Below are 14,782 nucleotides of genomic sequence, written 5' to 3'. Positions count from 1 at the left end.
CCCACCACCACGCCCCACCCACACACACACGATGCCGCATGTTCATCGTGTGAGCTGTGTACACCGCGCATGCGTGACGTCACACTTTTCGTGGTCTTTGTTCCCCGTTAACCGTGTTCTGCAACATGACGTGTCGTGTCGGGGTGTGCTGTGTCCAGGTGTGCTGTGTCCAGATGTGCTGTGTCAAGGTGTGCTGTGTCCATGTGTGCTGTGTCAGGGTGTGCTGTGTCCATGTGTGCTGTGTCCGGATGTGCCGTGTGTTTAGAGTGATTTTCTCCGTAGAAGGATTGTCGTGTCATGCGTTGCCGTGACGACGCTCGCGTCCCGCGTCACACCTCACCCGTGACTAACACTTAGCATTGTTTCTGTTTCTGTGCTGCCACCTGGATCAGGGCTAACCCAGAAAACTTCAATTTTGACACGCTTGGAAGTGCCATGTTGGCGCTATTCGAAATTTTATCCTTCAAGGGCTGGCTTGACATCAGAGACGTTATAATACAGCGCCTCGGGCCCGTGAGTTTTAATCCCGCCATCTTAGAATGAACGAGTGATCGCGGTTATCGCGGCGCAAGTCATTCTGAGATGTGGGACGTGTGTGTTTCCATATAACAACTGTAGACTTATACATGTAACTGTCCCGATCCACACTGTCGCATATTCAGCACTAGTGCTATAACCCTGGTTGCCACATGGCATACAGCCCTAAACAGGGACTACAGCCCTTGTTGCTACAGGGTTGCCTGTGGCAACATGGGTTATAGTACTAGAGCTCTATCATGTCCGGATTTTCTAGATCTGTCGCTTTCGTATTTTTCTGGTTTTTTGTTGTCATGTCGGACATGGTTTACACTCTTTCCAATTACTAATACCGTATAGATTTACCCTGTTCGTCTGGATTTTGCTCACAAAAAGATTTAATTGTGTAAATTTGTGTTTTTAAATTAGACCAGTTTATCTTGATTGAGTCTGGTCTAATTTCATACTACTATATAATACATTATATTTATTAAACTAATCGAAGCTAACTGATTAAATAATTATAATCAATCTATACGATTTATTTGTATTCTCAGACGTGTGCTTATTATCATTTTTGTCGTGTTTGTAATCGTGACCAGTTTATAACTTTAGCGCATTAATGTAACACAGTACGTGGATGGTGCTGACATCTGGTGTCTGTGACAGGTTCATGCGATCTACGTGCACATCTTCGTCTTCATTGGCTGCATGATCGGACTTACTCTGTTCGTCGGCGTCGTCATCGCAAACTACAGCGAGAACAAGGTTTGTCCACGAGTCGGGCCATCATGCAACGACGTACGTATGCCGATGATTGTTTATCATCGTTACTATATATATCAGGAGTCTATCAATAGACTATTGATAGATTCCTGTATATATATATATATATATTATCAAGAGTCCATAATAGAGATCTCTAGTATGGACTCTTCATATTATATATATATCCTGTTTATAGTAATAGGTTTCATGTAACAACCACTGTCATCAGACAGGGATGTGGTTGTTGATGTGTGGCATATGACTGTTAGTGACGCTGCCAGGGTCTATGTCCCCCAGGCTACTATTGGGGGGTACCCTGGGTACGGTTCGATATATCGGAACGTACCCTGGTACTATCTAATATGCCGGACCGTACCTCGCCTACTCCACTAACGAGTCTAGGGACACGCCTACGCCTACTCCCTAACCCTAACCCTAACCCTAACCATATCAGATAGTTACCAGGGTACGTTCCGATATATCGAACCGTACTCAGGGTACCCTCCGATAGTACCCTGGGGGACATTGACCCTATGACTGTTAGTGACAACTGACCAGCTTTATCTGCTACTATCTGTGTGTACTGACTACTATTTTCACTGGTTTACTGTGCTGCTGTCTACAATCTGACCGCCTGCTGGCAGGGAACGTAGCAACGTAAACACGTTTCATGTTAACATTAGAGCTCACTCGGAGAGCACAGACCTCGCCAAGGCAGTCTGAATGTCTCTCAATGTGAATTGTTTTTATTAATTAAATTAATTAATTTAAGTGGTGAAGAAAATTAAATTAATTAATTAATTAATTAAATTAATTAATTGGATTCCGGCATTAGTGCGAGCGTGCACGAGTGGGGGAGGCTGTGGTTGCCCTTAGCCTTGTGGTTTGCGTGTAGTTTGAGTCAAGTTTACAGACGCGAGCAGCGCTACACTTAGCGGGAAGTGACTGAACGGTTTGCATCGAGCGTAACACACAATACCCAAGCAGTGCAAAGACACCGCTCGGTGAAAAACATAACCTCCGCCAAGCCTCTGGCGGAGTGGATGCGTAAATTATTGTCTGCAGCGCAGCGAATGGTTGATCATATGGACGTGTTAAGTGTGACAAGAACTGACCAGCTTTGATCTGGCTACTAGATCTGTGTCTGGTGACTTACTGTCCGTGTTGCACAAGTCTGTTTAGTGAATAGCCGTATATCTGATATGCTGAACTAATTTCATCGTGGAATCTCTATTAGTTCAACATGCTAATAAAGCTGTATTTTCAGTTAGATAAATTAAGTACAAAATAAACTTACACGGACGCAATGTTCGGTCCTCTCTCCGATAGACTTGATTCGACAGAGAAGTCTATCGGAGAGTCGGACGAATATTCGTCAGTGTAGTTATTTTTAACTTATTTGGATCTAACTGAATCACTTTATATAGCCGTGTGAACTAAGCGTTTATGGTCTGATTTCGCAGGGCACGGCCTGCTCACCAGTCTCGATTCAGCCGCGGATCGGCAAGACTTGAAGAACCGGCTGAGATCGCGTCAGCCGCCTGCATCTGCCGCGCGGCCGGGAGAACGCAGCGTTCCGTGCTTCATGTTACGGCACGTCACGCGTGAGCCACATCTCACTTACAACGGCTTTCGTCGCGCATTCGCTCGGATTCTAGCCAACAAGTAGTGACTGCTCTGTACGCACCTGTCAGTGTGTGGCGGAGGGTGCGGGGATGGGGCAGGGGAGGGGGGGAGGCGAGCTTGGGTGGTTAGTATACGCACCCGTGAGTGCAGAGTCAAGAGCAATCGGCATCAGCGAGAATCTGATAGAGACTATGTACCTGGTGGTGGACGAGAGACCACAGATTGAGATAGAGAGACAGCCAGAGAGAGAGAGAGACAGATTGGCTGGGTGAAGGGCGGCGAGAAGACCAAAGAAAGAGGAGGCGGAGTGTTACCCCCCTACGTGCTAGCCAACAGCGTGCCAGTAACTTGTCTACCCTGTAGAAGTGTCGTGCGGCGTTGGGGCGTAGGGGGTAGAAAGATAAGAGGGTGGAGGTGAGTTGTTACTCCCGTGCAGTGCTAGCCGAACAGCAGGATGAGAAAGCCCTACTCTGCTAGCCTGGAGTGTGTGTGCGGGGTCGTGGAGCGGGAGGGCGGGGGGCGGGTGTTGGTGTTTATCCCCTTCGTGCTGCCGCAACAAGCAGTGTGATAGTCCTGAGACTCCCTGTGAGTGCTTGTTCGCGGCGGTAGTGGCGCGGCGGGGCGGGGGCGGGGGGTGTGTTACCCCCTCGTGCTAGCTACGTCAGCCTGCTTCTGTTACCCTGTGCAGTGTGTGGCGGGTTCTTTGACGATCGTGCGACGGAGTGAGCGAGGTGCGCAGGGTGAGGGCGGAGCGGGTTGTGTTAGTTCACCGTCCGTAGCTAGCGCAACAGCAGACCTATAGCTCTGCTACCCTGTGCGTGTCGGATGCCGGGGGGCGGGGGCTGGGGGCGGGGGGTGGTTTGGTGCTTACCCTCCTCGTGCTAGCCACAGGCAGCTGCTCTTGTACCTGTTGGAGGTGTGTATGCGCGGGGGGCGGGGGGGTGGTGTTACCCCCTCGTGCTAGCCAACAGCAGCCTGCTCTGCTACCCTGTGAGTGTGTGCGCGGGGGGCGGGTGGCGGGGGGTGGTGTTACCCCCCTCGTGCTAGCCAACAGCAGCCTGCTCTGCTACCACGTGAGTGTGGCGATTCATTGAGAGGGTGGAGGGTTATTAGATTATGATGTTGCTGCGTAACTCGCTCTTGACGCACGCACACACACACGCACGCACGCACGCACACGCAAAATTATGTAGTCAAACATTTACAAGGTGCCTGAATTACTCTAATAACTAACTATAGTATTATAATAACTACATAATAGTAACTATATAATAACTACTAGCATATACCGCCTGTGTCAGTGTTTCTGTGACACGATTGTTATTTGTTGTTGCAGTGGGCGGATGAGGGCAGTGACATAGGCATGACTCTCGCTAGCGTCTCAATCATCTTTACCGTTCTCTTCATGTGTGAGGTGAGAGCGAAACTTGTAATGAGAAATCACTGTGTCAGGGGTAGAATTTAACTTTTTAAACCACTCGCAATTTTTTGCGAGTGGGTCAAATTTCAACTCGCAAAATCCGAAACACTCGCATTTTTAATATAATTATTTTTGTAGTGTATAATATGCTAACACGTCAATTAAAAATGTTATCTTTTTAGTTTCTTTATAAATGTTATATAATGTTGATACGACTTTATTAAACCAGGCTACAAAGCGTTCGCCGAGGTTTATAATCCTTACTCAGTTTGTAGACAGTACGTGTTTATAATTTTACAGAAATTAGTTGGTCTAGTTCCATTATGACTTGTGTTGACAACTTGTTACTTTTAAAATGCCTGGATATGGGATGTTGGATTATGATAGTCATCACAACAGATTATATCGCACAAAAATGCAAGTGCTTATATTTTCTACTCGCAATTTCGGAAATCCACTCGCATTTTGCGAGTGTGCGAGCGTTAATTTCGAACCCTGCTGTGTCGGAAGTTTAGGGTTGAAAATGGGGGTCTCTCCCGTGGCACATATATATTACCTACCATGCAATATATATATGGAGTGCCCTCCCCCCCTCGGGCCAGACCATTAAAAGTTGGATTTTTGTAGAAATGTCACACGAGTCACGGTGGAATGGCTGATATATTTTGCAGAAATATTTGTAAAATATCGGTAAAGAAGTGTAACCCAGACAACTTCTTGGCGCCATTCGTTTCTAATATTTCTTGATTTTAAATTTACAACCTTTAGTTAATGGCCAGTTTCATTATATTTAATGCGTTTTTAAAGCATGCAGTAGTCTGTCTGGCAAGTGAGCTTGCAATGTCACCCGGCTAAACCCGAAGACTGGATATATAATATAATTACAGATGTGGCACCTGTAATGCAGGATCACGTCCCAAACAAGTCTAGAGGCTAAACAAGCAATGCTTAAATAGTCGACTACTTTTTAAACAGCGCTAATTATGAGTTCACTTATATGTTGAAATAACTCGTCCCCTGGACGTTCATTTTCATCTTTATTATTTTACAGGAACAATAGAACACTCACGCTCCAGAAGGCCATGAAAGAATACAGCCATGATCTTCCTTCATGCAGGTAGAACATGACACTCACGCTCCAGAAGGCCATGAAAGAATACAGCCATGATCTTCCTTCATGCAGGTAGAACATGACACTCACGCTCCAGAAGGCCATGAAAGAATACAGCCATGATCTTCCTTCATGCAGGTAGAACATATCAGCAATGTTCCCTTCTAGCAAGGTCAAGGGCATTTGCCCCGCATGCTTGACCGGGCCCATCAGTCTAATATTTCTGGTTGCCATTTCCAAAATAAAAATATCAAACTGATAATTCCATGAAATGTGATACTAAACTTAATTTGCTATACATTCAGTTATTCTGTTAATCATTGTATGACAATACGTCAGTAACCATGCATATGTACAACACATTTAGTGTTTGTGTGAGTATTGTGTGGCGTGGTGTGTTGTGGCATGGTGTAGTATTGTGTCGTCTGATGGGGTGTGGTGTGATGTGGTGTGGTGTGGTGTGGTGTGATGAGCTGTGATGTGACGTGGTGTGATGTGGTGTGGCGTGATGTGATATGGTGTGGTGTGGTGTGGTGTGATGTGATGGGGGGTGGCGTGATGTGATGTGACGTGGTGTGATGTGGTGTGGTGTGGTGTAGTGTGATGAGCTGTGATGTGACGTGGTGTGATGTGGTGTGATGTGATGGGGTGTGGTGTGGTGTGGTGTAGTGTGATGAGGTGTGATGTGGCGTGATGTGATGTGGTGTGATGGGGTGTGGTGTGATGTGGTGTGATGTGATGAGATGTGATGTGGTGTGATGTGACGTGGTGTGATGTGGTGTGGCGTGATGTGATATGGTGTGGTGTGGTGTGGTGTGATATGGTATGGTGTGATGTGATGGGGTGTGGCGTGATGTGATGTGACGTGGTGTGATGGGGTGTGGTGTGATGTGATGTGATGTGGTGTGGTGTGGTGTGATATGGTATGGTGTGATGGGGTGTGGTGTGATGTGATGTGATGTGACGTGGTGTGATGGGGTGTGGTGTGATGTGATGTGATGTGGTGTGGTGTGGTGTGATATGGTATGGTGTGATGTGATGTGATGTGATGTGATGTGGTGTGACGTGGTGTGATGTGGTGTGGCGTGATGTGATATGGTGTGGTGTGGTGTGATGTGATGGGGTGTGGCGTGATGTGATGTGACATGGTGTGATGGGGTGTGGTGTGATGTGATGTGATGTGGTGTGGTGTGGTGTGGTGGGATGTGACGTGGTGTGAAGGGGTGTGATGTGGTGTGGCGTGGCGTGGCATGGTGTGATGTGGTGTAGTGTGACGTGGTGATGTGAGGTGTGTAATTGGTGTTCTGTGGTTTTTTTACTAGTGTGGATAACCCATTTTGCTGTATATATGTTATCTATCCAGTAGATCAGCATAAATGATACATAATTCCTTTTTAAAGAAAAATGAGCTATGAAAAATACTTCTGCTTTATATGTCATATTAAAATAATTCATATTTTCTGTAAAAAATGTTATGGAATATACAAAAAATGTTCTCATCTCCAAATTCTTTTTTAAACTTGAACATGTCTTGTCGAACAAATTCAATTAATCTCTATGAAAACTACCTAACAGTATTGGTTTAAAATCGAATATACCTTGGATGCATCTAATATCTTACATAATTACTGTTAGTTAGTTTAGTTATTTTTCGTAGGTGCATAGATGGCACATAAGGCATGACGAGATCTCCAACGTCGTTGGCCCGCGGCTACTGGCCTCAGTGTGTCGCATGACAGTTCACACATCTGCGTCTCCTTCTCAATGGTCCTTCTTTCCGTCTCCTTGGGTCTTCCCTTTCTTCTCCTCCCGTCTGACATCCGTCTAAGTGCCGTTTTCACTATGGCACCTTCTTCCATCTGGGCGCATGACCGAGCCAAGTCCATCTTCTTTAATTATATTTCTCAAAGGTTCTGTGTGTGTGATTAATCATTTGTAGAGTCGTTTGTTTGTAATGTTGTCTGGCCAACGTTCTAGGGGATCTGTTTGTAATGACTTTGTTTGGAAGGCATCGAGTTTTTGAGTGATTTTTTTAGTAGCCTTCCAGCTTTCCGCTTCACACAGAAGCACACTCAAACATTGCTTTTAAAGATTTTATTTTTGTTGCTGTTTTCATAGCTTTGGCATTTCATATCTTATTCAGTATTCCAAAAGCTTGTCTGGCTTTGGTTAGCCTTGCCTGAATGTCGATGAGGGTTTCCACATCTTTGCTGATTTTGACTTTTACCGAGTATTTAAAATTGTCCACCCATTTGGTGGTGTCTTCTATAATAATAGGAATTGTATTTTTGGTTTTCAGACGGAAAATTTCGTCTTATCTTTACTAATTTTAAGGCATACATTTAAAGCATAGTGGCTAGAGTGTTAGCGTTTTGTTGCATGTCCTGTTGTCTATTTGAAAGAAGTGTAATGTCGTCCGCGTAGTCTATAGAAGCACACAAGATGATAAGAAAACTGTTGTAAACTACTTTAACCTCACGTCGATTTACAATATTGACATCCGTACGATGCGATGGTGTGGTAACTCTGCGCACATCGTTAAACCCTAAATTGCACCAGTGAGCACGCCTCGCAGGAGCACGAAATTGTAATATAATAATTTAAATAAAAAATAATTTAATATTGGCAGGCATCAATATGCCTGTATGAAGTAATGTAATATTGGCTGGCATCAATATGCCTGTATGAAGTAATGTAATATTGGCTGGTATCAACATGCTTGTATGAAGTAATTTAATATAGGCAGGCATCAATATGCCTGTATGAAGTAATGTAATATTGGCTGGTATCAACATGCTTGTATGAAGTAATGTAATATTGGCTGGTATCAACATGCTTGTATGAAATAATTTAATATAGGCAGGCATCAACATGCTTGTATAAAATGATGAAAAAGGTATTGGCTGGTATAAATATGCTAATATGAAGTCAAAGAACTTTTTTAGCAGACATGAACTTGTTTGCTTTAAATATAACAATACTGGCATGTGTTAGTATGCTTCTATTAGGTGATAAAACAATATTAACACGCAGTGAATTATTGCTTTAAATTTAAAACGCTGATGTTAGATGGCATAAATGTGCCTTCAAAGCAATGACTGTCTTGTCCTAAAACTTACAAGTAAACCCCTGCAACATTCTTATAGTGTGTGAGATTCTTTGCAATCTGGCTATTGATGTCTAGTTTCTGCTGTTGACAATGTCGTGAAAGATTGTTTCGACATTAAGTGCAGCCGTGTCAGTATGGCTTCACTTGTGCATTGCTAGCACTTCGGAGATCAAGGAGGGTGATCTGCTGCATAACTCGACCCGGTCTTCGTATATGGTGAAACTAACGGAGCTGCTTGATTAAGTATGTTTCTGCTCACAAGCAACAAGAATTTAGGATCGTGGCTTAGAATTATAGCACATTAGAAAAGGCTTGTTGCAAAAAAATGAAGGGCAAAACGAAACTCCAAGCTGCTTCCACGGTTTCCTCTGAGCCTCGGAGGTATGAAGATTCTTCTTCAGCGTCAGAGGTCAGAGGTCAGATTCTTCTTCAGCGTCAGAGGTCAGAGGTCAGATTCTTCTTCAGCGTCCTCATGAACCGCTCTGCCTCGCTGTTAGCCTCTGGCCACTCCGGCGTGATCCTCCTGTGTTTGAATTCAAGGTAACCAGCAAACCCACGGAAATAGCAACTATTGAAAGGAGGGCCATTGTTCATCTTCACCACTTCGGGAATCGCATGGCAGTCAAGACTAATGCGTGCAGTTACGGCGGGAGCACTCGTCAGATAACCTCTGACCTTTATTGTCGCTTATGTAAAAAGGTCGCTGTAGTGAAAAGGTCGCTCAGAACATTACAACACACACACTCACTTTCTCTCACTCTCTCTCTCTCTCTCTCTCTCTCTCTCTCTCTCTCTCTCTCTCTCTCTCGCTCTCTCTCTCTCTTTCTTTCTCACACTCGCTGTCTCTCTCTCTCTCTCTCTCTCTCTCTCTCTCTATCTCTCTCTCGCTCTCTCTCTCTCTCTCTTTCTTTTTCACTCGCTCTATCTCTCTTTTCTCATGCTCTCTCTCTGTCTCTCTCTCTCTCTCTCTCTCTTTCTCACGCTCTTTCTCACGCTCTTTCTCACGCTCTTTCTCTCTCTCTCTATCTCGCTTTCTCTCTCTCTATCTCGCTTTCTCTCTCTTCTCTCTCGCTTTTTCTCTATCTCGCTTTCTCTCTCTCTCTCTCTCTCTCTCTCTCTCTCTATCTCGCTTTCTCTCTCTCTCTCGCTCTCTATCTCGCTTTCTCTCTCTCTCTATCTCGCTTTTTCTTTCTCTCTCTCTCTTTCTCTCTTTTTCTCTCTCTCTCTCTCTCTCTCGCTCTCTCTCGCTCTCTCTCTCTCTCTCCTTCTCTCTTTCTTCTCTCTCTCTTCTCTTTCCTTCATCTCTCGTCTCTGCTCTCTCCGCTCTACCTCTCTCGTCGCTCTCTCTCTCCCTGCATCTGCTCCTCTCTCTCCTCTCTCTCGACTCTCGCTCTCCTCTCGCTCCGCTCTCCTCTCTCCTCTTCTCTCTCGACCATCTCACGTCCTCTCCTCACTCGGCTCCTCTCTTCTCCTCTCTTGCTCTCTCTGTCTCTCGTGTCTTTCTGTCTCTCTATCCATTCTATTTCCTGCTTCTCTCCTTCTCGGCCTTCATTTGCCCCTCCCTCTTCTCTAGAAATCTCGATGGCAGTTCTTTTACACATCGCGTCTGATTTTTCTTTTTTTTCTGCATTTCAGATTATCATTCCGTTCTTCAGTCTACTCTTGAAGGACATTTACTATCTGAACGAGGGCTGCGCAAACAAACTCTCTAACGGTTACGTCAACTTTGAGAATTTCTGGCAGCTTGCCAAGCAGATCGGCGAAGTCATGAATTAGAAGGGGATAGAGGTGAGAGAAGAATTCACTGGCTGAGATTACAGATGATTCAGTGTAGCATATATACCTATATATATATATATGTATTGGGCCATCCAATTGGTTGGCGTAAAAGTCTAATTATCAGCAAAGATTGACAGTGAAGAGATTGCACATTGTTTCAGCGCACATCGCTATTACAGCAATATATTTATATATATATGTACAATCTCTTCATTGTAAATCTTTGCTGATAATTAGACGTTTGCGCTAACCAATGACATTATATAATAACCACAATGCTCTATCCAGTTATTGTATATGGCTATTAGATATGAAAAGTTTCTTGTTTCGATCACTCTATTTCCCCACCAGGGGTCCTCGACTCTGTGAGGTGAAGTGCGGGAAACAGCGTCTTTGTCTAATCTGAGCTGTTCTCTTGTTTCAGTGCCCATTCCAGACGCGGCCGGAGATCATAGACTATCTCATCACGACACCAGTGTTTTCTGAAAACGGTGAGTCTCTCTTTCTCTCTCTCTCTCNGAGAGAGAGAGAGAGACTCACCGTTTTCAGAAAACACTGGCTTTGTGATGAGACAGTCTATGATCTCCGGCCGCTTCTGGAATAGGACGCTGTTTCCCGCACTTGACCTCACCCTTACAGAGTCGAGGACCCCTGGTGGGGAAATAGAGTGATTGAAAAAAGAAACTTTTCATATCTAATAGCCATATACAGTAAATGGATAGAGCATTGTGGTTATTATGTAATGTCATTGGTTGGCCCAAACGTCTAATTATCAGCAAAGATTTACAATGAAGAGATTGTTCCTCCCTCTTCTCTATCTCGATGGCGGTATCTTTACACATCGCGTCTGTTCTTTGAATTTCAGATTATCATTCCGTTCTTCAGTCTACTCCTGAAGGACATTTACTATCTGAACGAGGGCTGCGCAAACAAGCTCCCTAACGGTCACGTCAACTTCGAGAAGTTCTGGCAGCTTGCCAAGCAGATCGGCGAAGTCATGAATTGGAAGCGGATAGAGGTGAGAGAAGAATTCACTGGCCGAGATTACAGATGATTCAGTATAGCATATATACCTATATATGTATTGGGCCACAAAATTGGTTGGCGCAAAAGTCTAGTTATCAGCAAAGATTGACAGTGAAGAGATTGCACATTGTTTTAGCGCACATCGCTATTACAGCAATATATTTATATATATATATATACTACCTCCATTCCTCCCCTGTCTCTCCCTCTCTCCTCCAAAGAGACAGAGAGAGAGAGAGAGAGAGAGAGAGAGAGAGAGAGAGAGAGAGAGAGAGAGAGAGAGAGAGAGAGAGAGAGAGAGAGAGAGAGAGAGAGAGAGAGAGAGAGAGAGAGAGAGAGAGAGAGAGAGAGAGAGAGAGAGAGAGAGAAGAGAGAGAGAGAGAGAGAGAGAGNAGGATAGAGCGTCATAACGTGCGCCAACTAGGGAACACAGCGGCTAGTAGATAGTCATGTTAATCCAATCTGATAGAGTCGTGTTCTCCTTGTTTCGAGTGCTTTCAGAAGCGGGGCCGCGATAGCGGATTCAGTCATTATAGACCAGATAGAAGATTCTACGATCAGATAACTAGAATAGGAAGCTAGTAAGTTTAGTTCATTGGTAAGAAAAAATGAGCGAGTATGTAGGAAGAGTAGATATCATAGATAGATTTAGATAATAGACTAGAATATCTAAGATTATCCATCCTCTTAGGAGTGTACGTGAACGTCTCTGGCGTCTTCTTTTCTCTCTGCTGCTTATCATCTGCTTAGCTCTATCTCTTCTCAGGTTGCTCGTTCCTCTGCTCTGCTCTCTCTCTCTGCGCTCTGGCTCTCTGTCTCTGCTAGGCTCTCTCTGCCTCCTCTCTCTCTCTCGTTCATTCTCCGATTCAAGTACGTGATAGAGTAGCATAGATAGATTAGCTCTTACTCGTCTCGTCTCTCTACTCAAGTCACTCTCACTCTCTCATGCTCTCTCTCTCTCTCTCGTCTCTCTCTCTCTTCTCTCTCTTCTCGGCGCTCGTCTCTCTCTTCTCTCTCTCTGCTCTCTCTCTCGTCTCTCTCTCTCTCTCGCGCTTCTCTCTCTCTCGTTTCTCTCTCTACGTTCGTCCATCGTCTTCTGCTCTCTCTCTCTCTCTCTCTCTCGTTCTCTCGAGCGGTACACAGACGGTAACGTCACTGTCGAGACATCGCACCAGTACACGACATGTCTCCTCTCAGCCTCGCTTGCTCTGCTACAATACACTAATCCTGCTCATCCTACTGGACTGCTCTCTCGTCACGGGACTTTCACGTCGCCTCTCTCTCGATCTCGGCAACGCTCTCGTGCTCTCTCTCTCTCTCTCGTCCCTCTCTCTTCTCTCTCTCTCGACGCTCTCTGCTTTCTCTGTGATCCGCTTTCTCTCTCTCTCGTGACATCGCGACTGCTTATCAGACCAGGTACTCTCATAGCGTAGTGCGGTTGGGCGTTTTTCTCACGGTCAGACAAACATAGATCTTCGCAGCTCTATTCTCTACAGTACATATCACGTAGCAGCTATCATTGTTTCACTCGCACTCGCTCATAGGTATTAGTGACATTACCTTTTGACAAGTTTCCTCTCTTTCCAATTCATTATTCTTAGTCCTTTCTTTCGTACTGATGAATGCGCTCTCGACTAATCTCTCACACCGCAGGTGCATACTAACCCTTCAATTCGAGGGCTTGGTCGGGTAGAGGGCTCCAGCGAGACTGTTCACAGCGGTTTACAGCGGAGTACTGGTAGCACTTCCGACGTCACAGGGCTCGAGCGAATGCGTGTGCGTGTGTGTGCAGCGTCTCCGAGCAGGCCTCGACACCAACCATCAATCACTCACTGCCTCGGGTTTCAGCAAATGGTCCCTCCGGTCAGCTCGTAGGTCAAGACCCAGGCGCGAGCGGATGTAAGCTGCGTGGGCGGCGGTGAGGTTCGATAGTGGCTCTCGTGCCTCGTCTCACGCGTGTGTGGCGGTGGGCGGGCGGGTCGTGGGGGGGTCTGGTTGGGGCGGCGATAGGCTGCTCGGGTGCGGCGTCTCGTGTGAGTCGGTCTCCTCTGCTGGGGCGGGTGGGGGGGGCCTCTTCTTTCTCTCTCTCTCTTTCTCTCTCTCTCTTTCTCTCTCTCTCTCTCTCTCTTTCTCTCTCTCTCTTTCTCTCTCTCTCTCTCCCTCTGTAACGGCGCCATGTTTTGTATCGCACCGCTCCAAAAACTGCTGGTTCTACTGACTTTTGACTCGATTCTATCTGATTTACACCAAGCTTGACTAATGTAGTGCAATGAATATTGTTAACATGTGTTTTTATTTCCAGCGCTCGCGTTAGCATCATTCGAGTGCGAACCGCCTGAGACCAACTATGGCAAAAAGCAATACAAGCAGCTAAAGTAAGAGGTGTCTCATTTTTATTTGTTAGGATTTCAATATTTGAGTGCAAGATTATAGCAACTGAATACTTTCGTAAAAACGTCTCCACACACGCGGCGCGGCACGGAACGCCACGGAAACGGCGCCGTTCACCCCTACCGGCAAAGTTTTAATCTATTATATCTTAAGGCGCAGTCTCCACTGACATGGCACGGCGCCAGCCCCGTTTCACGGCGACGACCAAAGTCAAATGAGTTTGACTTTTTCCAGATGCCGTGTGCAGCAAAAGACAATTGAACCAATCAGCGCGATTGTTTTTTATCACGTGTTCTGCTCACGCCACCATCAGCCAATGGACAACAAGCACATGCATAATTTCTGATCACTGAACCAGAGTGAACACAATGCGCTCAGACACAATACGCGAGAAATCACAATGTATTTTTTTTTAGCACAACGGCGCTGCGTTTTGTTGTGTCGTGCCGTGCCGTGTGTGTGGAGACATAGCTTTACTCGTTCGCCATCTAGACATTGCGATTAATATTTTGTGATTCAGGAAAACACTGTCGTTCAATCATTTAGGAGGAGCATTGCTAACAAAGCTGTTGCCGTCTTTTACAGGCTTGCATTGAGGTGAACAGATCAACTACTACATCCCAGTGGCACAAACCTATGCAGCTGTAATCGCTTGTGAGAAAATGGTGGACCCCTCTGTGAGCGTTGTAAATGATTTTGCCGGAACGATGTGTCGCCGCTACCATCACGTCTCGATAGTAACGATATGTAGGGAAAGAGTATTTAATTTTTGATGATTATTTTTGTACGCGCGTATACGGTACCGCGACTGCGCGAATTCGCCATGACGATGCCTCGCGCGCGTCTTGATTCGTGGCGCATCGTCTTTTGAATGGAGGACTCGCGCGAGGCGAGTGTTCAATATGGTGGCGTTCGGTCGTCACTGTCGGCAGTAGGTGTGCGTCGCTGAACGAACCCAATCCCGTATCGCGATTTCACCGAGCGTATGCATCTCTGCCTGCCCTAAACAACACAGAGTCTTAGCTAACTCTTTCTG

General features: G+C 45.6%; 1 protein-coding gene and 1 long non-coding RNA gene across 2 annotated transcripts in view; both read left to right on the top strand.

Moving 5' to 3' along the window:
• Positions 1 to 2,871, top strand: part of LOC106814496 (sodium leak channel non-selective protein-like) — a gene marked incomplete at its 5' end in the record, with an annotated part of 38,360 nt that extends 35,489 nt beyond the window's left edge. Inside the window, 4 exon segments of the mRNA XM_014818808.1 lie at positions 159 to 218; positions 358 to 513; positions 1,186 to 1,284; positions 2,748 to 2,871. Of these exon segments, the coding sequence (XP_014674294.1) occupies positions 159 to 218; positions 358 to 513; positions 1,186 to 1,284; positions 2,748 to 2,798 (366 nt within the window).
• A 2,510-nt stretch (positions 2,872 to 5,381) lies between these two features.
• On the top strand, positions 5,382 to 14,776 carry LOC106814499. The gene is made up of 5 exons (XR_001394621.1): positions 5,382 to 5,579; positions 10,186 to 10,338; positions 10,754 to 10,820; positions 13,658 to 13,730; positions 14,332 to 14,776. It is a non-coding gene; the product is annotated as an uncharacterized LOC106814499 (long non-coding RNA).
• The last annotated feature ends 6 nt before the right edge of the window (positions 14,777 to 14,782 follow it).

The sequence above is a fragment of the Priapulus caudatus genome, unplaced genomic scaffold (genome assembly GCF_000485595.1).
Source record: "Priapulus caudatus unplaced genomic scaffold, Priapulus_caudatus-5.0.1 Scaffold932, whole genome shotgun sequence".
In the NCBI taxonomy this organism is placed as follows: domain Eukaryota; kingdom Metazoa; phylum Priapulida; class Priapulimorpha; order Priapulimorphida; family Priapulidae; genus Priapulus; species Priapulus caudatus.
The sequence above is the reverse complement of the archived record's forward strand: the minus strand, read 5'-3'. Positions and strand labels throughout refer to the sequence as shown.